Source organism: Papio anubis, chromosome 20 (genome assembly GCF_008728515.1).
Source record: "Papio anubis isolate 15944 chromosome 20, Panubis1.0, whole genome shotgun sequence".
Lineage (NCBI taxonomy): Eukaryota > Metazoa > Chordata > Mammalia > Primates > Cercopithecidae > Papio > Papio anubis.
This window is the reverse complement of record NC_044995.1, coordinates 9,378,874-9,406,657: the sequence shown is the minus strand read 5'-3', so window position 1 is coordinate 9,406,657 and position 27,784 is coordinate 9,378,874. Positions and strand designations below refer to the sequence as shown.

General features: G+C 50.7%; 2 protein-coding genes and 1 long non-coding RNA gene across 22 annotated transcripts in view; all 3 read right to left on the bottom strand.

Moving 5' to 3' along the window:
- LOC101022334 (leukocyte immunoglobulin-like receptor subfamily A member 3) overlaps positions 1–6,132 on the bottom strand; it is a 109,080-nt gene extending 102,948 nt beyond the window's left edge. For 2 of the 20 annotated variants that reach the window (XR_004180452.1, XR_004180450.1), the window contains exons 1-8: positions 5,912–6,110; positions 5,415–5,680; positions 5,217–5,252; positions 4,743–5,027; positions 4,294–4,596; positions 3,772–4,068; positions 3,215–3,517; positions 2,740–3,036 (exon numbers count right to left, since the gene is read on the bottom strand). Coding sequence is in view for 15 of the 20 variants with exons in the window: in XM_031660253.1 (XP_031516113.1) it covers positions 1,547–1,614; positions 3,215–3,517; positions 3,772–4,068; positions 4,294–4,596; positions 4,743–5,027; positions 5,217–5,252; positions 5,415–5,547 (1,425 nt within the window). In the remaining 5 variants the exon portion in view is untranslated. Of the gene's footprint in view, positions 1–53; positions 236–1,005; positions 1,615–1,800; positions 2,134–2,739; positions 3,037–3,214; positions 3,518–3,771; positions 4,069–4,293; positions 4,597–4,742; positions 5,028–5,216; positions 5,253–5,414; positions 5,681–5,911 lie in introns of those variants that run through there. The other 18 variants (XM_031660232.1, XM_031660233.1, XM_031660237.1 and 15 more) reach the window with 15 other exon arrangements.
- Positions 6,133–10,584: 4,452 nt separating this feature from the next.
- Positions 10,585–15,873, bottom strand: LOC103875530 (leukocyte immunoglobulin-like receptor subfamily A member 3). Its single transcript, XM_031660378.1, is given in 9 exon segments — positions 10,585–10,724; positions 10,875–10,925; positions 13,971–14,273; positions 14,523–14,819; positions 15,045–15,347; positions 15,495–15,641; positions 15,644–15,743; positions 15,745–15,783; positions 15,856–15,873. Coding segments are annotated over 9 exon segments (1,398 nt in total).
- Positions 15,874–17,782: 1,909 nt separating this feature from the next.
- Positions 17,783–25,050, bottom strand: LOC110741959. The gene is made up of 2 exons (XR_004180454.1): positions 24,376–25,050; positions 17,783–17,943 (listed from the first exon to the last, which is right to left on the bottom strand). It is a non-coding gene; the product is annotated as an uncharacterized LOC110741959 (long non-coding RNA).
- Between the last annotated feature and the right edge of the window lie 2,734 nt (positions 25,051–27,784).

The window sequence follows — 27,784 nt, the reverse complement described above, 5'->3', positions numbered from 1 at the left end:
GCAGGTGCAGGACCACAGCAGTCAATTTCCCTGGAGATGAGAGTTTCACGTACCCACCAGCTGAAGACCCAGGCTCCATGGAGGAGGGGTTGGACCTCAGGGGCTCCTGAATGTCAGGAGCACAAAGGGGTGAAAGTCTGGGTCTGCCTCCCCTTCATGCCCTCAGTCACTTCACCTAGGGTTTCATCTTCCGTTTAATCCCTAGGTAACGAATTCCTCTTGCAGGCAGGAACCCCTAGAATGCAATACAGGTGCACACACACCGGCACACACAGATAAGCATGTGCTAAGTGGTGGTGCTATCTGAGCTTCATAAATCAATATTTCTGCTTTCAGGAAGTGTGAATCTAGCTGAGAAAACCAATAACAAACATGTAAAGACCTGTCACGTCAAATGTATTAAGCATATGGATGAATACACATAAAAATGTATTTAGATATACCTACACACATTCAGATGTAAGTATATAACTGTACATAAACATGTGTATATATGTAAAACTTCAGATATATGCTTAATATGAAGTTATATACATGTTAGTATTTGAGTGAGAAATATTGCTATGCAATTTAGAAATAAATCAAATTTCCATGTTTTATAATTTATATAAATTTTACCAGAAATTAAAAGAGATCTACTGAAAAGTAATTAGAAAGGAGCGATTCTGTAGTGAGTGAACACGAATTTAAAAGAATATGCTCAAACCAGTCGCTTTCTCATGGATACCTATCTCTTATTTTAAAAAAGATAAATCAAATATCTCACCTAAAAATTGTTAAAGATGTTGAATAAGTCTTTAAGTTAAAATGAGCATACAATATTCTTATGAGCAAAATTTCAAAACACTTCTTAAATTCATTAAGAAAATTTCCATTTTGAATGTCTAAAGGAGATTTGATATTAATGAGAAATTTGTTTCTACATTGAATGCGTAAATTAAATCAAGACCCAATTAAAGGAGGAGTATCATTAATGATTTTTAAATAATAAATGCATACAACAAATAAAATTATAAATTTATATATTCAAATATTGTTTTAAAAGTTTTAGAGAAAAAGGAACGATGGACACGTGCGTATAGAAAACGCAGAGTAGAAATGAGTTGTACAAAAGATGAGCTGTGAATAATTCCCTAACTGGTTCAGGGAGCAGGTGCACAGCCCCTCCTTATTCTCAGGGGTGCCCTGAGCACAGAAGCCTCCAGATGAGCACAGGAGGGGCAGTGTGAGGGGCACCCACAGCTGGGGTGCTTCTCTCTAAAGGAGCGGGTCTGGGGCAGACTCCAGCCTCATCACAGTCAGATCCCACCGAGGCCCGAGCAGCTTCTTCTCCGGTCCTGAGATGGCCCAGGGACCCCGCAGGTGTGGGTGAGGGGCTCATTCTCAGGGACCCTTGGAAATGAGAAATGACAGCTGCCAAGGGAACGTCTGTCTGTCCTGTCTCCATCTCGCCTGCCTCTCTTCCTCCTCCATCAGTCCAGCATCTTCCCCGTGTCCAAGTCAGACTGGGCCCCAAATCCTGCTGACCCAGCCTGTGCTCCTTTCTCTACTCATCGCACATCCTGCAGGACAAGGTCGGAGTCTGGGGGTCCTGCAGAGCTGTGCCAGGTGTTGCTTTTAGTAGAAAATTGGAGAGATTTTCTCTTATACATGAGACAGGGGAGATTGTCAGCCAGTGGGGTTTGTAAACTTTTGTTCTTTCCAAAATACTGTGGCTTTGTCTTACTAAGCTGAGATTCCAGGAGGGATGAGCAAAACTGCATGCACCAGCCCCCATCTCTGTTGGTTGCTTTTTTAAAAAAACCCTTACAGTTATTGGGACAATCAGGACAGGGCCTGAGAGGGCTGCAGTCGGGAGCAGATCTAGGATGAGCCGCATCCCAGATGCGCCAGAAGATCAGAAATGAAGGGGCTTTGGGGTGGTCACATCCAGGCAGTTCCCCGTTATTCAGATGGGGAGTCAGGGTGCGAGGAGAACCAGCTTTTTCAGAAGTTCCACCTCCCAAGGAGAGGCTGAGCCATCACAGCCCCAGCCCCACCTCGGGCTCCTCCCACCTGACTCCTAGAGCAAGCACCTGCCTGTGATCTCCGCTGGCCCTGGCTCCCCATGAGAGGTGATGGCTCCTGGGAATCCTGCTGCTGCGGGGGAGAGAAGTCCCTTCCAGCCCTCATCCAATGCCGAACCTCAGACACTCCTCCCCTCCTGACCACCACGGAGGGAGCACCTGCCCCAACCCTGGAGCGCCAGGAAGCCACGCGGACCACACCGTTACCGTCCACCCTGCCCTCTGCTGCCCTGAATCAGACCCTGAATATTGGAGGTAGCATTGAGATGAGTCTGGAAACTTCCCTGAGCTGGGGAATGGCTGTTTCTTTGTCACCCACTGAGTCAGGACCCAGGAGTTTGGGACCCCCAGAGACTCTGATTTTGAGGTGGGAGACATCAGGAGGAGGGAGTGTGTAGGGGCCTCCCGTCTTCCCACCCTGAGTCCTAATCTCATCTCTGAGCTTCACCTTGCGTCTCCTCCCAGCCCACCCCTGCGATTTACCCCTACTGAGACTTCAGGGGGTGGGAGCCAGGGAATGGAGTCCCGTCTATTTCTCCACCCTCTCATGGGCTGGGCCCTTCCCTGTGGATCCCTTCAGTACCCTCAATCATTATTGTTCCAGAGCTCCTCTGGAGGCAGGGCCTGAGCTGAGCATTAGGCTCAGAGAGGGGGACAGGATCAGGGCCCTCACCTGAGACCACAAGCTCCAGGGGATCACTGGGGGCCGACCACTCGGAGGAGAGGTTGTGTGCACCGTAGCATGTGTACTGGCCCCCATGGGAGCCCCTCACAGGGCCCAGGGTGAAGTTGGCCTGGGAGAGCCCAGCCTGGGGCTGCCGGCCAGGGCGCTGGAAGAGGTCACATCCCCCCTCCTTGTACAGAGTGAATCTGTCGTAGCCGGCATCAGAGCCACACTGGAGGGTCAGCTTCTCCCCAGGGGCCACGACAGGACCCGGCTACACTGACAGTGACGGCTTCTTAGAAACACCTGGGAAAAGGTGGTCACGGTTTCCAGGAGCGACCCTCAGGCTTCCCCACAAACCCTCCCTCTCCCCCTGGGCCTCACCACTGCTGATCTTCCTGTGTCTCTGGCCCCAGCAGCCCTGAGCCCTCTTGTCCCAACATCATCCCACCTGGCGCTGCCCTGAGACGCGGCTCCTCCCCACCTGAGACCTCGAGCTCCAGGGGCTCACTGGGGTGAGTCAGCAGGTAGGGGTTGGAGCTGAATGAGGCGTAGCACCTGTAGGTCCCCGCGTGAGCTGAGGTCACAGGACTCATGGGGAATTCAGCCTGGTACATGTGGGACTGGTGCTTTGATTTCAGACGCAGGGGGGCATCAGCTGCTCCCTCCTTGGTCAGAAAGAAAGTGTCCGTCCATCCCTGTGACTGACACAGCAGGGTCACGTTCTCTCCTGAGGCCACTGTGGGGCCCGGATGCACTGAGAGGGAGGGTCTGGCCTGGGTCTGTCCTGGAAAGAAGACGGATGGGTGAGTGGCTGCCCCGCCTTGTTCTGAGCTGAGATCTCCCCAGGCCTCTCTCTAGTACCCTCAGTCTCTGTCTCTGTTTTCTCTCAGTCTCCCCCTCTCTCCACCCATCCCTGTGTCTGTCTGTCTCTCCCTCCCTTGGGAACCCCACCCCTCATCCCGGCCATCACCACATGGGATCCCCTGGCAGGGCCTGAGCAGAGCCTGGGTCCCTGATTGAACCCACAGGGCTCCTCACCTGCGATCAGGATGTCCAGGGGGTCACTGGGGGCCGACCACTCGGAGGAGAGGTTGTGTGCACCGGAGCATCTGTACTGGCCCCCGTGGGACACCCTTACAGGGCCCAGGGGGAAGTTGGCCTGGGAGAGCCCAGCCTGGGGCTGCCGGCCAGGGCGCTGGAGGAAGTCACCTTCTCCCTCCTTGTACAGAGCGAATCTGTCATAGCCGGCATCAGAGCCACACTGGAGGGTCAGGTTTTCCCCAGGGGCCACGACAGGACCCGGCTGCACTGACAGTGACGGCTTCTTAGAAACACCTGGGAAAAGGTGGTCACGGTTTCCAGGAGCGACCCTCAGGCTTCCCCACAAACCCTCCCTCTCCCCCTGGGCCTCACCACTGCTGATCTTCCTGTGTCTCTGGCCCCAGGAGCCCTGAGCCCTCTCGTCCCAACATCATCCCACCTGGCGCTGCCCTGAGACGCGGCTCCTCCCCACCTGCCTGGAGACTCAGGGAACTCCAGACAATGCTGTGAATTTCTCACCTGGGACCAGGAGCTCCAGGAGATCACTGGGTAAAGACCACACATAGGGAGAGCGTGAGTCATAACTATAACACCGGTACGACCACCTGCGACTCGGGCTCACGGGGCCCACGGAGAAGACGGCCCGGGACCAGCCACGGGCATGGGACTGGCAGTTGAGACGTCGTGCGTGTTCATCTTCTCCTTCCTTACACAGAATGAAGCCACTAAATGCCACCTGTGAGTGACACTGGAGGGTCACGTTTCCTCCTGAGGCCACCACAGGGCTGGGCAGGGCTGAGAGGGTGGGTTTGCTGTAGGCTCCTGGGAGAGAAGGAGGCACAGTGTAAATGGGTCTCCCACCTCCCGCATCATCCCCAGGGCTGGGCTGTGAGAGGGAGACGCCCCTGAGAGCCGACCCCCTTCCTGAAGACAGAGCCTGGGGCTGGGACCCCTGAGTGTCCTCTCACCTGTCACCATCAGGTCCAGGGGGTCACTGAGCTCTGACCACCAACTGTGGCTGTAATACTGACAGCGATACCGCCCTGCGTCTTCCCAGGTGATGGATGGGATGGGGAACTGGCCCTTCTTCACAAGCTCTGGTCGTACCAATGTAATCCAGGATGCCGATTTTCTCTCCCTATATAGACGGTACTCCCGGGCTTCAAGGTTTCCCTGACACCTGAGGGTCACGGGACTCCCCCGGGTGATCACACGGTCTGGCTCAGCCCAGAGTGTGGGCTTGGGGAGGATTCCTAAAAGGAAATCAGAGATCGGATTCTAAGTCATTTCCCACCCAACAGATCTCAGCTCTTGGCTGCAGGACCCTCCAGACGCCCCCATCAGTCAGCCCAGATCTGCTATTCCCCGTCCCCAGCTGCACGGAGGTGGCCCCTTGTCCCCAGTGAGGAGGAGGGACCTGGGACAGCTGGGGACAGACTCACCTGCCTGCACGTGGGTCCTGGGGCCCAGACTCAGCCCTGGAAGAGAGTTCCCGGTGAGAGATTTGCCCCTGAAGCCTGAGCAGGTCCTCCCCTCCCTGGGATCTTTGTGAGCCCCTGGGGTCTCCTTATGCACCAGAGTTTGGCTGTGGGGTGAGGTCCCTCCTAGGTTAGAATCTCCCCTCCCTCTTCAAATCTCACCGAGACAGATCAGCACCGTGAGGATGGGGGTCATGGCGTCTCCTCCCACTGCCCTGCTGTGCGGATGGATGAGCCCTCGGTGCTGGCAGGACAGAGACACACAGAGAGAAATAGCCTCCCCTCCTTCCCTCATTGTGCGGACACTCGGAGGCTGGGTCCCTCTCACGGGGTGTTGTCATCTGCAGCTACACAGGAAGCAGAACTGACCTCCCAGGATCCTGATTCTCATTCTTTCAGGGCTGAGGTTGGGGCAGGCACCGGGCCCTCTGCAGACATTTCAGACAGAAATGGGGTCTTTCCTGACCCGCAGCCACTGTCTGTCTGGTTTATCCTCATCTCACTGAGAGCCGGGATGTAGCGGCAAATAGAACTGGTGCTTTCTGTGTCTGCCCTTCCAGATGAGGGTAGCGGAGGCTTCCCCTTCCTTCTCACAGCCTCCCCGAAGGTCTCCCTCCCTCCTTCAGTCGTCCATCAGCTCAGCGTTGTGTGGTCCTTACCATGGCAGTGGTCTCTCCAGCCCTGGAGATGCTTCAGGGAAGACGCAGGTCCATGCTACAGGCAGACTCAGACCAGCAGAGACGCATCTCACATCTGGCTGTGCCGTCCAGGCTGAGCTGTGTGTGGCAGTGAGGACAGAAGAGAAATGCAGGGAAATAGGGGAAGAAAAGTTGACTTCTTTCTTGGCACTGGATTGTGGGTTTTCTTTCAATAGTTCCCTCTCAACTTCCCCTTTTTAATTTTTTTTTCTTTTTTTTTTTTGCTACAGCGTCCACCCCCTCCCCCCAGGAACAAACCTCTGAGTCTTTCCTGCCTCCTCGGTGCCCCTTGCGTCCTTGGCCGTCCCTCTGCACCTCAATTCCTGGTCAACATTTTGGGAACAATGACTTATGTCTGCGCTTTGATTTGAGGAGTTGAGGAGGGAGTTGATACTTATTTGATGACTGGTTGTCATCCACTGCCTATGTGACCTTGGTTTGTAGTGTCCCATCTCTGAGCCTCAGCTTCTTCCTTTGCAGACTGTTGTCATGAATCCCACTCGTCACCGTGGTTGTGGGGTCAGTGGTGCCTGGGACATTGGGAGGGGCTCATTTGTGCTTGATTTCCAGATCAGGGTAAGACCTGAGGTGTTTGGGACATGAGAGGATCTTGGTGTTGGACTCCACAGTCTACGTAGGTGAATGTATCCCTGGAAATGTCACATCAGCCTAATAGAATATACATCAAGCATTTCACAGAAATACAGAAACATCATATCACTTGAAGCAGACGTGCAGAAGCTTGGTGGCAGAAAGAATCCCAAGAAAGAACAGAAGTCAGAGGTGAGATGCCACAGGGTCCCGGGACCATCAAGGGCTCATTAGGGTGTAGCTTTCCGCCACTGAGTGGAGCCCGGAGAGGAGCCTCGGGATCTGTAACACAGTGAGGAGCTCAGGGCTCCAGACCAAGGTGGGAGGCTGCGTCTTCCAGCCACACCTGAGGCTCGAGTGGACCCCAAGCAGCCCAGAGGAGTTCCCTCAAAGGTGCACTGGAAAACTGTCCAGTGAGTAGAGCTACTGGGATTCCATAGAAAGAAGCGTACTAAACACCAGGGTGTCCATACAGAGCATTTATTAGGGAGACTTCCAGAGTGGGGCATCCTTGTCTCCTTGCCCAGTGTCTGCTCGTGAATCTCAAGGATGTGTTTCCACATAGCAGCATGTATTCTTCAGATGGACAAGGAGACACTGGGTGTTCTATCCAAAGCTTTAACCTAAAATAAAAATAAACACAAAAATAAACCCTTAGAGAATATGATCTCTCAGTACAGTTGTTTCTTGGGATACACAGGCAACTCGTTTCAGTACCCCCTACACGTAACAAAACTTGCTGGTACTCCAGCCCTGACATTGTCTCTGCTGGACCTGCATATAGGAAGAGCCCGTTTTCCATATACACAAGTCTTGCTTCTCACAAATGCAATAGTTTTGATGCCATTTGTTTGAAAACAGTGTGCACATAAAGGAGACCCCAGGAATTCAAGGTTGCATTGCTCCAGGGGTGCCTGGATTTTGAGTGTATTTGGGAATGAGAAGCAGGGATTATAATCTGGGGTGCATGGCATGGCAAGCCACAGTGCATCCAGGGAGGGAAGTGTGATGTTGGGATATATGCTGGTTTTCACCCGCGGTTCCTGGTTCATGACTCCCATAGCGCTTGTTACAGTCTTTCATTAGAATGTTGGCTGTGTTGGGCTTAGGGGGAGGCCTCTGACCTCCTTCTGCCCTTCCTTCACCTGCCCAAGGCAAGACTTGAATGTTCCCTGCCTTTCCCCAGTGGTGGCTCTTAGCACCCATCTAGGGTAGTCTCACCTATTCCTTGTGGGAGGGAAATGCCCCACGACATCATGACTTCCAGCAAAGCCCAAGAGGACTGGTTTGCATGAGTTTCTGGATGGCTGAGCATGTGGAAGCTCCTGGAGGGTGGCGCCCAGGGAGGGCATGGAAGCCCCGTGCCGCTTCCCCCATGCCTCCTGCTATGTGTCTCTTCATCTGTGTCCTCTGCAGTGTGCTTTGTATTCAACCAGGAAATGTCCGTGTTTCTCTGAGTTCTGTGAGCTGCTACAGGAAATTAATCAAACCCAAAGAGGGGGTCATGGGATCCCCAACTTGAAGCCAGTCGATCAGAAGTTCTGGAGGTCTGCACTTGGGAAAGGTGTGGGGGACATTCTTGGGGACTTAGCCTTTAATCTGTGGGATGTGGGACTGTCTCTGGGTAGACAGCGTCAGAGCTGACTTAGAGGACACCCAGCTGCTATTTGCTACTGGGTCTGGGGGAAAAAAAATCCCACACATCTGGTCCTAGAAGTCTTCTTCTGTGTTGATGATTCCTGTGATGTGAGAGTAGAGGAAAAGCACTGTAGAGAGAGCTCTCTGTACATAGAGAGGTAGAGGAAGTTCTTATCAGCAACAAGGGAGAGGCTGACAGAGCTGCCTAGAAACAGAGTTCCCTGGTTCCAGAGGTTCAAAGCCAGAGTTGCTGTCAGTCCTTTGGAGGAAATGCCGTTGCTGGGCAAGTGTTCTCTCGAGAGCATCTTATCTGAATTCCTGACGTCCTGAAGAATAGCTAGTGATAAACCTTGTCAAAACAGGAGGAGGGTGAAGGACATGGAAGAGGGACAGAACTAACCTTACACCTTTTGATTTATGATACTGGGATGACGTTTTCCTCATTTAGGTCTTTTGTTATTTCTTTGAGCAGTAGTTTTAAATTGTCAATGTGTATGTATTGCATCTCTTTGGTTAAATGTATTTCTCTTTTTTTTTTTTGAGACAGAGTCTCACTCTGTTGCACAGGCTGGAGTGCCATGGCACCATCTCAGCTCACTGCAACCTTTGCCTCCTGGGTTGAAGCGATTCTGCTGCCTCAGACTCCTGAGTAGCTGGGTTTACAGGCGTGTGCCACCACGCCCAGCTACTTTTTGTATTTGGATAAATGTATTTCTATGCGTACTTTTCTTGCAGACACTGTTATAAATTGACTTGTTCCTCTAATATACATGTTGAAATGCTGAGCTCCATTAGCTATAAATGTGAACATAGTTGGAAATAGAGTCTTTGCAAATGCATTTAAGGTATGATCAAGGGATCATAATGAATTAGAATGGGTCCTAATTTGATCTGAGTGATATCATAATCTGAAGAAGAGAAGAGACACACAGAGAAGAATGGGTGTAAAGACCGAGGTACCCAGGTAGACGTAGGCTGAGAAGATGGAGGCAGAAATTGGTGCAACACTGCCCCAAGCCAAGGAGTGTCTGAACCAGCAGAAAGTAGGACAAGTCATTTAAGAATTCTTCCATCGGCCAGGTGCAGTGGTGTACACCTGTAATCCCAGCACTTTGGGAGGCCGAGGCGGGTGGATCACCTGAGGTCAGGAGTTCAAGACCAGCCTGACTAACATGGTGAGACCCCCGTCTCTACTAAAAATACAAAGATTAGCCGGGAATAATGGTGCACACCTGTAGTCCAATTACTCGAGAGGCAGAGGCAGGAGAATCGCTTGAACCTGGGAGGGGGATGTTTCAGTGAGCCGAGATCGCGCCTTTGCTCTCCAGCCTGGGTGACAGAGCAAAACTCCATCTCAAAAACAAAACAAAACAAAACAAAACAAAAGAACAAAACATTCTTTCATTGAACCTGCACAATTATGTCAACATCTTTCTTATGTTGTACTTAGATTTTTAAGTCAGCCGTGTTCTCTCTCACATCAGATATTAATATGTTTGTCTTTTGTGGATATACTAGGATAGCAGTGTCAGAGTTTCATTTGGCCTGTGCCATAACACTGAAGCAGCAATGATCATTGCCTCTGAATTAGAAAGGACTGTAGGTATATGGGTGAGCTCTCAGTGGGATGTGCCACAGAGTACAGGTACTCATTGGTAGTGAGATACCTGTGTCCCTCGCTTCCCAACCCTACATTCAGTGAGAACCTATTGGCACCTTGATGTGGGCCATGAAAAGAAATATTTATGTCACAGAAATTGGTAGATACCACCAATAATAGCATTTGAAAGACGTCTTTTTCAGAATCAGCATAGCTGTGGTGTCACTTGAAATGTGTGAGTGATGATTCAAGTGGTGATATTTCAGGAAAAGTTGCACACATAGCATCTGAGAAGGAGGGAAGAGCTCAAAGGGTGCAGAGGCTGTCAGGGTCTCAGGATGGATTTATCTTTACCTGGTTGGAATTTGATCTGTCGTTGACTTAGTTGGTGGTTCAGATTTGGATCTCTGAACTGAAGAGATGGGGACTCAGTAAGGGACATCAAAGGAATGTGACGGTGAGGTATAAGGAGACTGTGTTACATGTAGGTGGACCAAGAGCATGCAGGTGTGCAGGGGTGTGGACCCAAAGCTGCCATGTGGGTTGGAGCCTCATGTCTGGGGATGGGATAAAAGGGGGATCCATTCGAGGAAAGTCAACATTCATAGTTAAAAAAATGTATCACCGTTTAATGATCTTCTAGGAATCACTCCAGACAGGTTTCCCTGCACTCAAATATGGATTCCTGTCTCTAGAAGTGACCAGCAGAGTTCAGATGGGTCCTGGTGTCCCCAAGAACTTCTTGGGATCATCAGATGTCACTGAGGCTCCACCACTCTGAAGGAGTGCATTATGCGTCTCTCTGCTATTTCACTGTGACTGCATCTTGGGGGCTTCTCTGGCTGTGCTGAGCCTCAAATAGCAGAATCCCGAGGAAAACCAGGACCAAGCCAGCCACGCCCATGCGGATGAGATTCTCCACTGTGTAATCCTGGGGGTGTTGGCCTAGGGATGGTGGACAAAGAGGTCACAGAGGTCACGGCAGGTCAAGTCACTTGCTTGGGACCCCTGGATGTCACTCTGCAGGCACCACCTCCCCTGGACAGTCCCTGGCCCTCTGTGCCAGCCCATAACCGAGAGCATCTCCTCACTCACCAGTCTTGGAGTCTGTCTGGTTTTGTGACGGGCTGAGGGTCTCAGCTGCTCCTGAGAATCAAAACAGTGGAGAAGAGCCCTGAGCCCAGCCTCGCTCCTGGGTTCTGCATTCTTCTTTTCCCCTGTGTCTCTTGACATGAGTTTTATGGGTTCCTCAGAGCCAGCTTCCTCTGCTGCTTGGGGTTCCCTCCAGTCTCCTCATTAATTATGTCAGACTTCCTGTGCCCTACAAATCCAAGCTCGGCTCCTGAGTTATTCCGGGAGAGTTTTCCTGCACCCCGAGAGCTGAGCATTTATCAGGAAAGTGGTCCCCAGTCCAGAAATAACTAAGACCTTGTGTGCTCTCTGAGCCCTAACAGGCTGCAAGGGGCAGGTGCAGGACCACAGCAGTCAATTTCCCTGGAGATGAGAGTTTCACGTATTCACCAGCTGGAGACCCAGGCTCCATGGAGGAGGGTTGGACCTCCAGGGGCTCCCTGAATATCAGGGCACAAAGGGGAGTGAGAGTCCTGGACCTGCCTCCCCTTCATGCCCTCAGCCACTTCACCTAGGGTTTCATCTTCCGTTTAATCCCTAGGTAACGAATTCCTCATGCAGGCAGGAACCCCTAGAATGCAATACAGGTGCACACACACCGGCACACACAGATAAGCATGTGCTAAGTGGTGGTGCTATCTGAGCTTCATAAATCAATATTTCTGCTTTCAGGAAGTGTGAATCTAGCTGAGAAAACCAATAACAAACATGTAAAGACCTGTCACATCAAATGTATTAAGCATATGGATGAATACACATAAAAATGTATTTAGATATACCTACACACATTCAGATGTAAGTATATAACTGTACATAAACATGTGTATATATGTAAAACTTCAGATATATGCTTAATATGAAGTTATATACATGTTAGTATTTGAGTGAGAAATATTGCTATGCAATTTAGAAATAAATCAAATTTCCATGTTTTATAATTTATATAAATTTTACCAGAAATTAAAAGAGATCTACTGAAAAGTAATTAGAAAGGAGCGATTCTGTAGTGAGTGAACACGAATTTAAAAGAATATGCTCAAACCAGTCGCTTTCTCATGGATACCTCTCTCTTATTTTAAAAAAGATAGAGAAATCAAATATCTCACCTAAAAATTGTTAAAGATGTTGAATAAGTCTTTAAGTTAAAATGAGCATACAATATTCTTATGAGCAAAATTTCAAAACACTTCTTAAATTCATTAAGAAAATTTCCATTTTGAATGTCTAAAGGAGATTTGATATTAATGAGAAATTTGTTTCTACATTGAATGCGTAAATTAAATCAAGACCCAATTAAAGGAGGAGTATCATTAATGATTTTTAAGTAATAAATGCATACAACAAATAAAATTAAAAATTTATATATTCAAATATTGTTTTAAAAGTTTTAGAGAAAAAGGAACGATGGACACGTGCGTATAGAAAACGCAGAGTAGAAATGAGTTGTACAAAAGATGAGCTGTGAATAATTCCCTAACTGGTTCAGGGAGCAGGTGCACAGCCCCTCCTTATTCTCAGGGGTGCCCTGAGCACAGAAGCCTCCAGATGAGCACAGGAGGGGCAGTGTGAGGGGCACCCACAGCTGGGGTGCTTCTCTCTAAAGGAGCGGGTCTGGGGCAGACTCCAGCCTCATCACAGTCAGATCCCACCGAGGCCCGAGCAGCTTCTTCTCCGGTCCTGAGATGGCCCAGGGACCCCGCAGGTGTGGGTGAGGGGCTCATTCTCAGGGACCCTTGGAAATGAGAAATGACAGCTGCCAAGGGAACGTCTGTCTGTCCTGTCTCCATCTCGCCTGCCTCTCTTCCTCCTCCATCAGTCCAGCATCTTCCCCGTGTCCAAGTCAGACTGGGCCCCAAATCCTGCTGACCCAGCCTGTGCTCCTTTCTCTACTCATCGCACATCCTGCAGGACAAGGTCGGAGTCTGGGGGTCCTGCAGAGCTGTGCCAGGTGTTGCTTTTAGTAGAAAATTGGAGAGATTTTCTCTTATACATGAGACAGGGGATTGTCCAGCCAGTGGGTTTGTAAATCTTTGTTCTTTCCAAAATATTGGCCAGCTTTGTCTTACTAAGCTGAAGTTCCAGGAGGGATGAGCAAGGCCATGCACCTGCCCCCATCTCTGTTGGCTTTTTTTTTTTAAACCCTTACAGTTATTGGGACAATCAGGACAGGGCCTGAGAGGGCTGCAGGCGGGAGCAGATCCAGGATGAGCCGCATCCCAGATGCCCCAGAAGGCAGAAATGAAGGGGCTTTGGGGTGATCACATCGAGGCAGTTCCCTGTGATTCAGATGGGGAGTCCAGGGTGCAAGGGGAACCCACTTTTTCAGAAGTTCCACTTCCCAAGGAGACGCTGAGTCATCACAGACCCAGCCCCACCTACCCGGGCTCCTCCCACTTGACTCCTAGAGCAAGCACCTGCCTGTGATCTCCGCTGGCCCTGGCTCCCCATGAGAGGTGATGGCTCCTGGGAATCCTCTTTCGGGAGGAAAGTCCAACTGCTCCACTCATCCAATGCAGACCTCGGGCACCTCCCTCCCCTCCTGGCCACCGCGGAGGGGCACCTGCCCCATCCCTGGGCACCAGGAAGCCACGCGGACCACACCCTTACCGTCCACCCTGCCCTCTGCTGCCCTGAATCAGACCCTGAATATTGGAGGTAGCAATGAGATGAGTCTAGAAACTTCTCTTGAGCTGGGAGTGGCTGTTTTTGTCACCCATGAGTCAGGACTTAGAGGTTGGGACCCCCAGAGGCTCTGAATCTGAGGTGGAGACACCAGGAGGGGAGTGTGTGGGGCCTCCGTCTTCCACCCTCAGTCTAATCTCATCTCTGAGGTTCACCCCCGTCTCCTCCCAGCCCTCCCTGCTCTTTACCCTACTGAGACTTCAGGGATGGGAGCCAGGGGTGGGAGGTCCCGTCTATTTCCACCCTCTCATGGGCTGGACCCTCCCATGCGGACCCTCCCCCTTCACTGCCCTCAATCATTATTGTCCCAGAGCTCTGCCGGGGGCAGGGCCTGAGCTGAGCCTTTGAGCTCAGAGAGGACAGGGTCAGGGCCCTCACCTGAGACCACGAGCTCCAGGGGGTCACTGGGGTGAGTCAGCAGGTAGGGGTTGGAGCTGAGTGAGCCGTAGCACCTGTAGGTCCCCGCGTGGGCTGAGGTCACAGGACTCATGGGAAATTCAGCCTGGTACTTATGAGACCGGCGCTTTGATTTTAGACGCAGAGGGGGATCAGCTGCTCCCTCCTTGGTCAGAAGGAAAGTGTGCATCCATCCCTGTGACTGACACAGCAGGGTCACGTTCTCTCCTGAGGCCACCGTGGAGCCCGGCTGCACTGAGAGGAAGGGTCTGGCACGAATCTGTCCTGGAGAGAAGGATGGATGAGGAGCTGCCCCACCTTGTTCTCAGCTGACACCTCCCAGGCCTCTCTCTGGAACCCTTAGTCTCTCTGTCTGTTTTATCTGAGTCTCCCCCTCTCTGCCCATCGCCTGTCTCTGTCTGTCTCTGTCTCCCTTGGGACCCCCACACCTCATCCCAGCCATCACCATCTTGGCTCCCCCAGCAGGGCCTGTGCAGAGCGTGGGTCCCTGACTGAACCCGCTGGGTTCCTCACCTGAGATCAGGATGTCCAGGGGGTCACTGGGGGCCGACCACTCGGAGGAGAGGTTGTGTGCACCGGAGCATCTGTACTGGCCCCCGTAGGAGCGGCTCACAGGGCCCAGGGGGAAGTTGGCCTGGGAGAGCCCAGCCTGGGGCTGCCGGCCAGGGCGCTGGAGGAAGTCACGTCCCCACTCCTTGTACAGAGCGAATCTGTTGTAGCCGGCATCAGAGCCACACTGGAGGGTCAGCTTATCCCCACGGGCCACGACAGGACCCGGCTGCACTGACAGTGACGGCTTCTTAGAAACACCTGGGAAAAGGTGGTCACGGTTTCCAGGAGCGACCCTCAGGCTTCCCCACAAACCCTCCCTCTCCCCCTGGGCCTCACCACTGCTGATCTTCCTGTGTCTCTGGCCCCAGGAGCCCTGAGCCCTCTCGTCCCAACATCATCCCACCTGGCGCTGCCCTGAGACGCGGCTCCTCCCCACCTGCCCGGAGACTCAGGGAGCTCCAGACAATGCTGTGAATTTCTCACCTGGGACCAGGAGCTCCAGGAGATCACTGGGTAAAGACCACACGTAGGGAGAGCGTGAGTCATAACCATAGCACCGGTACGACCACCTGCGACTCGGGCTCACGGGGCCCACGGAGAAGACAGCCCGGGATGACCCATGGGTATGGGGCTGAGAGTTCAGGCATTGTGGGTGTTCATCTTCTCCTTCCTTACACAGGATGAAGCCATCAAATGCCGCCCATGAGACACACTGGAGGGTCACGTTCCCTCCTGAGGCCACCACAGGGCTGGGCAGGGCTGAGAGGGTGGATTTGTTGTAGGCTCCTGGGAGAGAAGGAGGCACCATGTTAAATGGGACTCACACCTCCCACATCATCCCCAGGGCTGGGCTGTGAGAGGGAGACGCCCCTGAGAGCCGACCCCCTTCCTGAGGGCAGAGCCTGGGGCTGGGACCCCTGAGTGTCCTCTCACCTGTCACCACCAGCTCCAGGGGGTCACTGGGCTCTGATGAGTGAGTGTGGCTGTAATACTGACAGCGATACCGCCCTGCATCTTCCCAGGTGATGGATGGGATGGGGAACTGGCCCTTCTTCACAAGCTCTGGTCGTATCCAATGTAATCCAGGATGCTGAGTTTTCTCTCCCTATATAGACGGTACTCCCGGGCTTCAAGGTTTCCCTGACACCTGAGGGTCACGGGACTCCCCTGGGTGATCACACGGTCCTGGCTCAGCCCAGAGTGTGGGCTTGGGGAGCGATCCCTAAAAGGAAATCAGAGATCGGATTCTAAGTCATTTCCCACCCAACAGATCTCAGCTCTTGGTGTGCAGGACCCTCCCAGATGCCCCCATCAGTCAGCCCAGAACTGCTATTCCCCGTCCCCAGCTGCACGGGGGTGGCCCCTTGTCCCCAGTGAGGAGGAGGGAACTGGGACAGCTGGGGACAGACTCACCTGCCTGCACGCGGGTCCTGGAGCCCAGACTCAGCCCTGGAAGAGAGTTCCCTGTGAGATATTTGCCCCTGAAGCCTGAGCAGGTCCTCCCCTCCCTGGGATCTTTGTGAGCCCCTGGGGTCTCCTTATGCACTAGAGTTTGGCTGTGGGGTGAGGTCCCTTCCTAGGTTAGAATCTCCCCTCCCTCTTCAAATCTCACGGAGACAGATCAGCACCGTGAGGATGGGGGTCATGGCGTCTCCTCCCACTGCCCTGCTGTGCGGATGGATGAGGCCTCGGTGCTGGCAGGACAGAGACACACAGAGAGAAATAGCCTCCCCTCCTTCCCTCATTGTGCGGACACTCGGAGGCTGGGTCCTTCTCCTGGGGTGTTGTCATCTGCAGCTACACAGGAAGCGGAACTGACCTCCCAGGATCCAGACTCTCATTCTCTTAGGGCTGAGGTTGGGGCAGGCACCGGGCCCTCTGCAGACATTTCAGACAGAAATGGGGTCTTTCCTGACCCGCAGCCACTGTCTGTCTGGTTTATCCTCATCTCACTGAGAGCCGGGATGTAGCGGCAAATAGAACTGGTGCTTCCTGTGTCTGCCCTTCCAGATGAGGGTAGCGGAGGCTTCCCCTTCCTTCTCACAGCCTCCCCGAAGGTCTCCCTCCCTCCTTCAGTCGTCCATCAGCTCAGCGTTGTGTGGTCCTTACCATGGCAGTGGTCTCTCCAGCCCTGGAGATGCTTCAGGGAAGACGCAGGTCCATGCTACAGGCAGACTCAGACCAGCAGAGACGCATCTCACATCTGGCTGTGCCGTCCAGGCTGAGCTGTGTGTGGCAGTGAGGACAGAAGAGAAATGCAGGGAAATAGGGGAAGAAAAGTTGACTTCTTTCTTGGCACTGGATTGTGGGTTTTCTTTCAATAGTTCCCTCTCAACTTCCCCTTTTTAATTTTTTTTTTTTTTTTTTTTTTGCTACAGCGTCCACCCCCTCCCCCCAGGAACAAACCTCTGAGTCTTTCCTGCCTCCTCGGTGCCCCTTGCGTCCTTGGCCGTCCCTCTGCACCTCAATTCCTGGTCAACATTTTGGGAACAATGACTTATGTTTGCGCTTTGATTTGAGGAGTTGAGGAGGGAGTTGATACTTATTTGATGACTGGTTGTCATCCACTGCCTATGTGACCTTGGTTTGTAGTGTCCCATCTCTGAGCCTCAGCTTCTTCCTTTGCAGACTGTTGTCATGAATCCCTGCCTCGTCACCCGTGGTCTCCAGGATTGTTGGGTGCCCAAGGACATTAGGAGGGCTCATTTGTACTTGATTTCCAGATCAAGGAGTAAGACCTACCAAGGAGTGCTTGGGACATGAGAGGATCTTGGTGTTGGACTCCACAGTCGTGAGTGATTGATGTGTCCACTTAGAGATGTGCGTCAGGCCCTAATGGAGAAATGTATCAGGCATTTCTGAAATGCAAGACATCAATGTCATGAGCAGAAAAGGCGTGTGGAAGCCCCGGTGTAGGATCCCACAAGAAGAACAGGGCCGGGGGTGAGATGCGCAGGTCCCAGGACCATCAGAAGGGGGCTCCCTACATTAGGATGGAGGGATTTCCCCACAGAGTGGAGCCGGGAGAGAGGAACCCTCCCGGGATCTGCAATGACAGAGAGGGGCTCAGGGCTCCAGACCAAGGTGGGAGGCTGCATCCTCCAGCCACACCTGAGGCTCGAGTGGACCCCAAGCAGCCCAGAGGAGTTCCCTCAAAGGAGTGCACCAAACCGTCCAGTGATAGAGCTGCTGGGATTCCAAAGAAAGAAGCACTAAACACCAGGGTGTTCACAGAGCATTTATTAGGGGGACTTCCATAGAAGGGGGCATCCTTGTCTCCTTGCCCAGTGTCTCCTTGAGGATCTCAAGGATGTGCTTCCACATAGCAGCATGTTCTTCAGATGGACAAGGAGACACTGGGTGTTCTATCCAAAGCTTTAACCTAAAATAAAAATAAACACAAAAATAAACCCCTAGAGAATATGATCTCTCAGTACAGTTGTTTCTTGGGATACACCCAGGCAGCTTGGAACAGGTATCCCCCTGCATTAACAAAACTTACTTGTACTCTAAGCCCGACATTGTGTCTCTGCTGGACCTGCATATAGGAAAAGCCCGCTGTTCATATACACAAGTCTTGCTTCTCACAAATGCAATAGTTTTGATCCCCATTTGTTTGAAAACAGTGTGCACATAAGAGACCCCATGAATTCAAGGTTGCATTGCTCCAGGGCTGCCTGGATTTTGAGTGTATTTGGGAATGAGAAGCAGGATTCTGTAATCACAGGTGCGTGGCAAGCCACAGAGTGAAGTCCAGGGAGGGAAGTGTGATGTTGGGATATATGCTGGTTTTAACCCGCGGTTCCTGGTTCATAACTCCCATAGCATGCTTGTTACAGTCTTTCATTAGAATGTTACAAAACATGTTGGGCAAGGGGAAAGCCTCTGACCTCCTCCTGCCCTTCCCTTCCTGCCCAAAGACAGAGACTTGAAATGTTCCTGCCTTTCTGATGGTGGCTTTAAGACCCATCTAGAAGATGGTCTCACCCTGTTCCTTGTGAGAATGCTTTGACATCCATGAAGCTTCCATAAACCCAAAGGGACTGGAACACTTGGGTTTCTGGTTGGCTACAGGCGTGGCTGGAAGCTCCTGAAGGGTAGCAGCAGGGGGAGGCATGGAAGCCCAGCGCCCTTCCCCATGCCTCCTGCTATGTGTCTCTTCATCTGTGTCCTCTGCAGTGTGCTTTGTATTCAACCAGGAAATGTCAGTGTTTCCCTGAGTTCTGTGAGCTGCTACAGAAAATTAATCAAACCCAAAGAGGGGGTCATGGGATCCCCAACTTGAAGCCAGTCGATCAGAAGTTCTGGAGGTCTGCACTTGGGAATGGTGTGGGGGACAGTCTTGGGGACTTAGCCTTTAATCTGTGGGATGTGGGACTGTGTCTGGGTAGACAGCGTCAGAGCTGACTTAGAGGACACCCAGCTGCTGTTTGCTACTGGGTCTGGGGAAAAAAAAATCCCACACATCTGGTCCTAGAAGTCTTCTGTGTTGATGATTCCTGTGATGTGAGAGTAGAGGAAAAGCACTGTAGAGAGAGCTCTCTGTACGTAGAGAGGTAAAGGAAGTTCTTATCAGCAACAAGGGAGAGGCTGACAGCTGCCTAGAAACAGAGTTCCCTGGTTCCAGAGGTTCAAAGCCAGAGTTGCTGTCAGTCCATCGGAGGAGATGCCATTGCTGGGCAAGTGTTCTCTCAAGAGCATCTTATCTGAATTCCTGACGTCCGAAAGAATAGCTAGTGATAAACCTTGTCAAAGCAGGAGAGGGGTGAAGGACATGGAAGTGTTTCTTGTGGGTTTTTTTTTAAGTCCTTAGAAACAGTTCTTACCTGAGACCTGGAAGCATGAGCCTCCTCTCCTTCAGGCCTTTCTGGTCCTGTGGGGTCTGAGTTTGACCAAAGTCATCTCATCCTTGCACCTGTGACTTTCCTATTGGGTGTCTGCAGTGAAGGCACTGGGTTATGAAGTTTAACCTGAGAGTTTCAGGAATCTGGTTGAGGGGAGGACTTGTGTCTATATTTTTAGCAAAAGGGTTAATTTTTCAGCGTTTTCTAGAAACAACCTAAAGTGTTTTATCAGTACTTGGGGATGCTCAAGACCTCCGCTTGGGTTCCAGCCTGCAGGTGGAAACAGGCATCTGTCCAACCCACAGAGCAGTCATGGCACTTTCTCTCTCTCTCAGAACAAGGAAAAAAGTGGAGGAAACTGTGGGACCCTAGAGACTGTGGCTCTCTGTCTTTTGTGTTTGTGGACAGACCCTGGGATAACTCAGTGACCCAAGCCACACTCAACACTGAGCCACCTTCCCGGGTGCACACGACACAGACTTGCTTTATCATTGTTGGACCGGGCATATCTGGCACTTGAGTGTGAAGGTCACACAGACCCCGCCATGCTGGGCATAACACGGAGCTGATTCTAAACTTGGGAGCGTGGACACCGCAGGGCAGGAGCGGCTACAGGAATGCCCTCATCAGTTTTCATTCCTGAGTCAGCCCTGGGAGAAACCCTGTATGGAAGATCATGTATGTGGGAGAAAAACCCACCCCAGAGGAATAAAAATCAAACCGTCCATTAGAGAAAAAACAGGCAATTATAGAAATGAATTAGGAAGCTATTGTGATGTGAAAAATAGTAAATTATGTTAACACAGTTAGAAATAATTTCATCAAGAATGAGACACAGCTGAAACAATAAACATTGTATTGGTGTAGAATATTGATTAAAATTTTTCATTAGTCATCAGAGAAAAACTAGAAATAAAAAATAGAAAAGATAATTAATGCACACAAGAAATGGAATGAGAAGAGGAAACAGATATCTCTCTATAGATCACACTTTCAGAATGAGGGAAATAAGGAGTATGTTAGTAAATACTTGCAAAGAAATAAGTTGACATTTTTACAGAAATGAAGAAAGAACATGAGTTTAATGTGCATAAACTCATAAATAACATTAATGTCTTAACTATGATAGAGCAAACAATACCTAGAATAGATACAAAGTAATTTTAAAATTACTGGAGAAAATGAAAATTATTCTCAAATGAAAGACAAGCACATTGGGACTGGATTTCCCAAGAGTAAAAAGTGACAAGAAAATGACTGGGGGTTGAAGTTCCAGTTGGCTGAATGGAAAGGGCTGGAGTCTGCCTACTCACCAAGAGGACCCAAAATGGCGAGTAAATACCAACAGGTCAAGTGGATCTTCCAAGAGGACGCTGGGGTTCACCTGAGAACCATGAGGACACGGAGAGAAGAGAAGAGAAGAGAAAAGGTGGGAGCCAGGAGAGGCTGCTAACACGGGGAAGGGGTGAGTGATGAGAGATTCCCTAACACAGGGAAGGGGTGAGAGAGTGAGAGATTCCCTAACACAGGGAAGGGGTGAGCGAGTGAGAGATTCTCTAGCAAGGGGAAGGGGTGAGTGAGTGAGAGGCCCCCTAACAAGGGTAAGGGGTGAGTGAGAGGCTCCTTAACAAAGGGAAAGGGTGAGTGGGTGTGAGGCCCCTGGGATCCACACCCCTGCCTTGGCCCTTTACTGGTCTAGTCTGGGAGAACTGACCCCCTTGGCCTACAGAGGCTGGGAGTTCCTGGAGATGGTGCAGAGGCACTCAGAAGCCCACGTGGGAGTCCCACAGGCTTCTGATCCCTGAGCAGCCTGGGTCCAGCTGCCACTGCCTTAGCAGGGAGGGAGGGAGGCCAGGCACCTCCTGTAGGCCCCAAGAATCCAGCCATGACAGCTGGGGGCTGCAGGGAACAGCCAAGCTGGGCACCACACAGCTCCCACCTCTGTTGTGTCCTGCTAATGGGGCTTCCTTCCTGCTAATGGGGCTTCCTTCCACTTCAATGGGGCTTCCCTTCCTGTTAAATGGGCTTCCTTCCTGTTAAATGGGGCTTCCTTCCTGCTAAATGGGGCTTCCTTCCTGCTAATGGGGCTTTCTTTACCCTTGCTAATGGGGCTTTGCTTCCTGCTAATGGGGCTTCCTTCCTGCTAATGAGGCTTCCTTCCTGCTAAATGGGGCTTCCTTCCTCCTAAATGGGGCTTCCTTCCTCCTAAATGGGGCTTCCTTCCTCCTAAATGGGGCTTCCTTCCTGCTAATGGGGCTTGCCAGCTGCAGGGCCCCAGTGCACCCGTCCTGTCCCACAGACATTGGCCCTTGATTGGTGCCCTCACAGCCCAATGCTCCAGAGGCCTGACAAGCCTTTTGCAGTCCTGCCACCTCTGCCTGCCCTAGAGCTGACCCAGGCTCAGGGAGAGGTGTGGAGGCCTGACACTTCGTGTGTCCCCAACAGCAAAACCGAGTGCCCACTTCTTCAGGGGGAGGCAGTGTGGGGCAGACCCTGTGCCCCAGCTGCCCAGTCTCCAGTGCTGGCCGGGGGCCCTGCCTCAGTGACAGGCCCACAGCTTTGTGCCCTGCTGCCACCCACCTGGCCATTTTGACTTGCAGCCCCAGCCCTTCTGAGGAGGCCAGTCCCCACAGACCCTGTGATCTGCCCGTGGGCTCTGCCACCTGAGCCTTCTGCTGCCCTTGCAAGGGGTTTCTGCCTGTGACCTGGGGACCAGCCCAGCCCACTCCCCATCACAGGCAGCACCCTGAACCCTGGAACAGCACAGTCAAGAGGCCCCTACAGGACTGCACACACTGTCCAGCCTGGCCACCCTAGGGGCCTGCGATCCAAGCTGCCTGCCCTTTCCCTGCTCTGCTGGCACCTGACCAGTCACCCCAGGGCCTGAGGTGGGGCACAGCTGGTAGCACCACCACAACTGGCGTCCACTCTCCCATCCAGGGCATGAGACCCCCACATCCCACCTGGAAGCAGCTGCCGTGGGACAGCGGACAGCGCTCAGTGTCTGCACTGGGCTGAGGGAAGAGGCTCTGCCTTGGAGACCATGCCCCTTGCAGAGAATGGCAAGGTGGGTGTTTCCCACTGACTCCCAGCCACACACGTGGCCTGGGAGAGACAACAGTGTGAGTCTGAACTGAGACTCAGGGCCAGCCTGGAGCAGGGTGTGACGGGGAAACGAGACAGTGTCCCCTCTGAGAGCTGGAAGCCGAGGATGTAGCTCTTTTTCATCCCCAGCAGAGACCTCAAGAGCATTTCACCGGGTGCCCAGCCACGTCCATCAGGACTGATGCCTGCACTCATCATTAGGATATTCGTGGAGCAGCTGGGGTTCCAGCTCTGCCCGCTGTGTTCCCTCACCCCGATGGAACAGAGGCTCAGGGCTCCAGACCTCCGTCCAGTCCTTCCCCTGAAACGACAGACAGCACCTCACAGGAAACCGCCAGGTCCATAGCGCACCAGCATGCTGAGGTGGCTCTACCATAAAAGCACCAGCTCCCGGCCTGTGATTTGAACTGAACAGCCCAACACAAACCGTGCTGCAGAAGCGCCCAAGGCTATGGGAAAAAGCCAAAAGACCCTTCCCAACATGCTCTGCAGTCACATTCCCTGCGGGGCGGAGGGAAAATGCCCAAAAGAAATCCCATCCAAATGAAAATAAATTCAAAGAGAGTAAGTGGCAGCCTCTCCAGACGAGAAGGAATCCGTGCAAGGATTCTGACGCCGTGAAAAATCTGAATATTGTGGCACCACCAAAGGATCGCACTAGCTCTCTAGCAATGGACGCTGAAAACAACGGAAACTCAGAAAGGACAGGTAAAGAATGAGACTGAGACAAAAACATTACAAAGAATCAGTGAAAGAATGTTGGTTTTTTAAAAGCATAAATAAAATTGAGAGATGGCTGACTACACTAATCACAAAAAGGAGATTTAAATAAGTACAATCAGAAATGATCAAGTTGACAGTACAACTAACACCACAGAAATACAAAAGATCATCAGAGACTACTATGAACAGCTTTATGCACATAAACTAGGAAACCTAGAGAAATGGATGAATTCCTAGACACATATAGCTTCCCAAGATCGCACAGGCAAAAAATAGAAACCCTAAACAGACCAATAACGACCAATGAAAAAGGATCAGTACTAAAAAGTCTTCCAGCAAAAAGGCCCAGGAACAGATGGATTCACGGTTGAACTTTGCCATATGTACGAAGAAGAGCTGGTGCCAATCATACTGAAAGTATTTCAAAAAATCAAGCTTGTGGAATTCTTTGCTAGTTCATTCTACAAAATCAGTATCATCCGGATAGCAAAATCACACAAGGATCCAACAGAAAAATAAAACTACAGGCCAAGAAACCTGAGGAACACAGATGCAAAAATCCTCAAGAAAATACTAGCAAACAGAATCTAACAGTGTATCAAAAACGTAATTCATCATGCCCAAGTTGGCTTGATTCCAGGGGTGAAAGGATGGCTCAATATATGCAAAGTTAATAAAGATGACTCATGAAATAAACTAAGAACAGAAAGCATATGATCATCTCCATAGATGCAGACAAAGCATTCAAGAAAGTCCAACATCCCTTCACGATAAAATCCCTCAACAGACGAGGCATGAAATAAACATACCTCAAAATAATAAGAGCCCCGGCATGACAAACCCACAGTCAATATCAAATTGAATAGGGAGAAATGAAAACTTTTTCCCAGGAAAATGGGAATGGGATCCTCCGTAATTCCCTGGGGTCTCCTACTGGCCTACCTGTGGGGCAAGGTCCCTCTCATGCTAGAACCTCCCATTCCCCTCATCAAATCTCAGTGAAGTGAACCATGGCCATGGGCATGAGAGTCATGGCGTCTCCTCCTACTGGCCCCGGCCGTGCGGGTGGGTAAAACCATGGTGTCCCACAGGACAGAGACACACAGGGCCTGGGCACATAGAAGCAATGTTCTCCCACTTACTGGATTTTCCCACCAGCATCTCCACGGGTGGTGAACTGTCCCGGACCCCGCCACGAGCCCGGCTCTTGTTTTCCCAGGGCTTGGACTTTCTTGAAGGCTTTATCTGCCTCTATTGAGATGATCATATGGTTTTCGTTCTTAGTTTATGTCGTGAGTCACGTATCTTGAACCATCCTTTGAGACAGGCACCGGGCTTTCTGCTGATATTTCAGACACACAAGGCATCTCTCCTGATCTCCTTTCGCTGTCTGCCCGACCGGTCCTCATCTCACTGAGGGCCAGGATGTAGCTGCAAATGGACGTGGTGCCTTCCTGAGTTGGTCCCTTCGAGGTGAAGGCAACGGAGGGTTCTTCTTTCCTCTCAGAGCCTCTCCGTGGGGTCCCGCTCTCTCCTTCAGCTCACCCGTAAACACACCCTTGTGGGGAACCTACCACGGCCAGTCTTCTCACCAGTCCTGGGGAAGCTTCAGGGAAGATGCAAATTCAGGCTGCAGGGCAGACTCAGATCAGCAGAGACTCCTCTCACGTCTGGCTGTGCAGTTCCAGTTGAGTTTCACTGTGGCAATGAGCAGAAAGCGGAAATACAGGGACACAAGGGAAGGAATCGTGACCCTTTTCCCAGAACTGGAGTGTGAGTTTTCTTTATGCAAAAAAGTTCCCTTCACGAACTTCTCATTTACTCATCGCAACGGTCACCCACCCCCCCGTCTCCCTGGAAACAACATTGACCTGACTCTGCCTTCTTGGTGCCCCCCCCTTTCTTTCAAACACTCCTGTTCCCATCCTGCGCTCCTGCGTTCAAGGTTTTGGGACAATACATAGGGTTAGCACTCTGATTTGAGGGGAAATCTCGTCTTTATTTAAATATTCATGTGTTACCCCTTGCCTGTGTGACCTTGGGCAGTAACTTCCCATCTCTGAGCCTCAGTTTCCTCATTTGGAGCCTGTCATGAACTCCATTCCTCACAGGGGAGCTGGGTCATTGGTGCCTGGGAGCTGCACGGGGCTCAGCCATGGGTAATTTCCAGAGCAGGTGAAGACAGGAGAGGTGGGGGTGTGAAGGGATGCTGGCGCCCACCATCAAGGCCTGTGATTGAGGTTTGCACTCAGGAGTGCCCGTTTGTTCCTGCCCTTGAGAGATGCTTCTCATAATATTTCATCAACACCCCGATTATCACAGTCATGTGCAGAAAATGGGAAATGAAAGCTGGTCAGAAGGAGAAGCACCTACATTAAAGAGAAAATTAAAACTGACAGAGCATTTGTGTCTGGTGCCATTAGGGGTCATTAGGGAGGAAGCAATTAAGTCACCAGGGTGCATGCATTTAAGCATGAAATGCAAATCATTTCTGAGACGGAGTCTCACTCTGTCCCCCAGGCTGGAGTGCAGTGGCGCAATCTCGGCTGATCGCAACCTGCGCCTCCCGGGTTCAAGCGATTCTCCTGCCTCAGCCTCCCGAGTAGCTGGCACTACAAGCACGCACCACCACACCCGGCTAATTTTTGTATTTGTAGTAGAGACGGGGTTTTGCCATGTTGGCCAGGCTGGTCTTGAACTCCTGACCTCAGGTGATCCACCTGCTTCAGCCTCCCAAAGTGCTGGGATTACAGGCGTGAGCCACCGTGCCTGGCCAAAATGCAAATCTTGACCTATCATGAGAAACTGAAAAATAGGAGTAAATTAAAAAATACAGGCCGGGCTCGGTGGCTCATGCCTGTAATCCCAGCACTTTGGGAGGCCAAGGCGGGTGGATCACAAGGTTAGGAGATGGAGACCATCCTGGCTAACACGGTGAAACTCCGTCTCTACTAAAAATAGAAAAAATTAGCCGGGCGTGGTGGTGGCGCCTGTAGTCCCAGCTACTTGGGAGGCTGAGGCAGGAGAATGGCGGGAATCCGGGAGGCGGAACTTGCAGTGAGCCGAGATCGCGCCACTGCACTCCAGCCTGGGTGACAGAGCGAGACTCCGTCTCAAAAAAAAAAAAAAAAAAAGATCAATGACTCCAAAACGTAGAATATGAGATGCTGCAGTGATGAAAGTGGGAAACAGTCTAATATTTGAAAATCACACACACACACACATGCACACACGAATGCAACCACACGGGGGCACACACATATGAGTACGTGTGCATGTACACATATCAGTACTCAGAGTTCAGCTACGGGGAAATTAGAACCTGTCTTCTCTAAAGGCGAGGATAAATGAATCTTCATTCGAAAATATGTAATTGAATGAATACTTAACTAAATAGGGGAAGTTATTCCAAATTATTCCTTTTTTACCCTGTACGTAAAAGAGTAATTCACCCACTGAAGGATGAGTTAAATAGCTCAGTACCCCCAGTGACACCTAGGCATGAAACACAATAGTACCATCTAAAATAAAATGATAATTTAGAATCAGTAAGTGAAGAAAGGTATGCTATTAAAATATCTATTGGAAATATTAATATCCAATAAAATATAACATGATACAAAAACTTTTAGAAATAAAAACTAAAATTTTGTGTTTTAATGAAGTTGTAAGAGCTGGGCATGAAGGGTTTTTGCAGGCTGAGGTGGGAGGATCACTTGAGCCCAGGAGTTCAAGACCGGCCAGGACAACATAGTGAGACTCATCTTCATTTATTTTTTTAAAGAAGGTATTAAAGATGACAAAAGATATGTAAACTTTTTTTTTTTTTTTTTTTTGAGATGGAGTCTCGCTCTGTTGCCCAGGCTGGAATGCAGCTGCAAGATCTTGGCTCACTGCAAGCTCTGCCTCCCGCGTTCATGCCATTCTCCCGCCTCAGCCTCCCGAGTAGCTGGGACTACAGGCTCCTGTCACCACGCCCGGCTGATTTTTTGTATTTTTTTGTAGAGACGGGATTTCACCATGTTAGCCAGGATGGTCTCGAACTCCTGACCTCGTGATCTGCCCTCCTCGGCCTCCCAAAGTGCTGGGATTACAGGCGTGAGCCCCCGCACCTGGCCAAAGGTATGTAAACCTTCATGCATCTAACCATAGGTTCTTGAAATTATATAACATAAAGTTATATTTATTTGGTGATTCAAACAAATGTTTATCAAGATCTGATAGGTTAAGAGAAAAAATTAATGAGTAAAGTGTACACATTAATGTTCAATCTCAATTACATACATATGGCAAAACATTCTAGTTACACATGTTACGGGACTTGTATAGACAAATTCTGATTCTGATATGTGTGTATACATATGTGTATATGTGTATGTTAATATGTGTATATATTTACATATCATGTACATATACTATATATAGTACAAATACTATATATACACACATTATATATGTGTGTAGATGTATAGAGAAATATTATAAAGTTTGTATAGAACAAAGAATCCACATATATTTGGATATATAGGATACATACACTTAGTCTAAGTG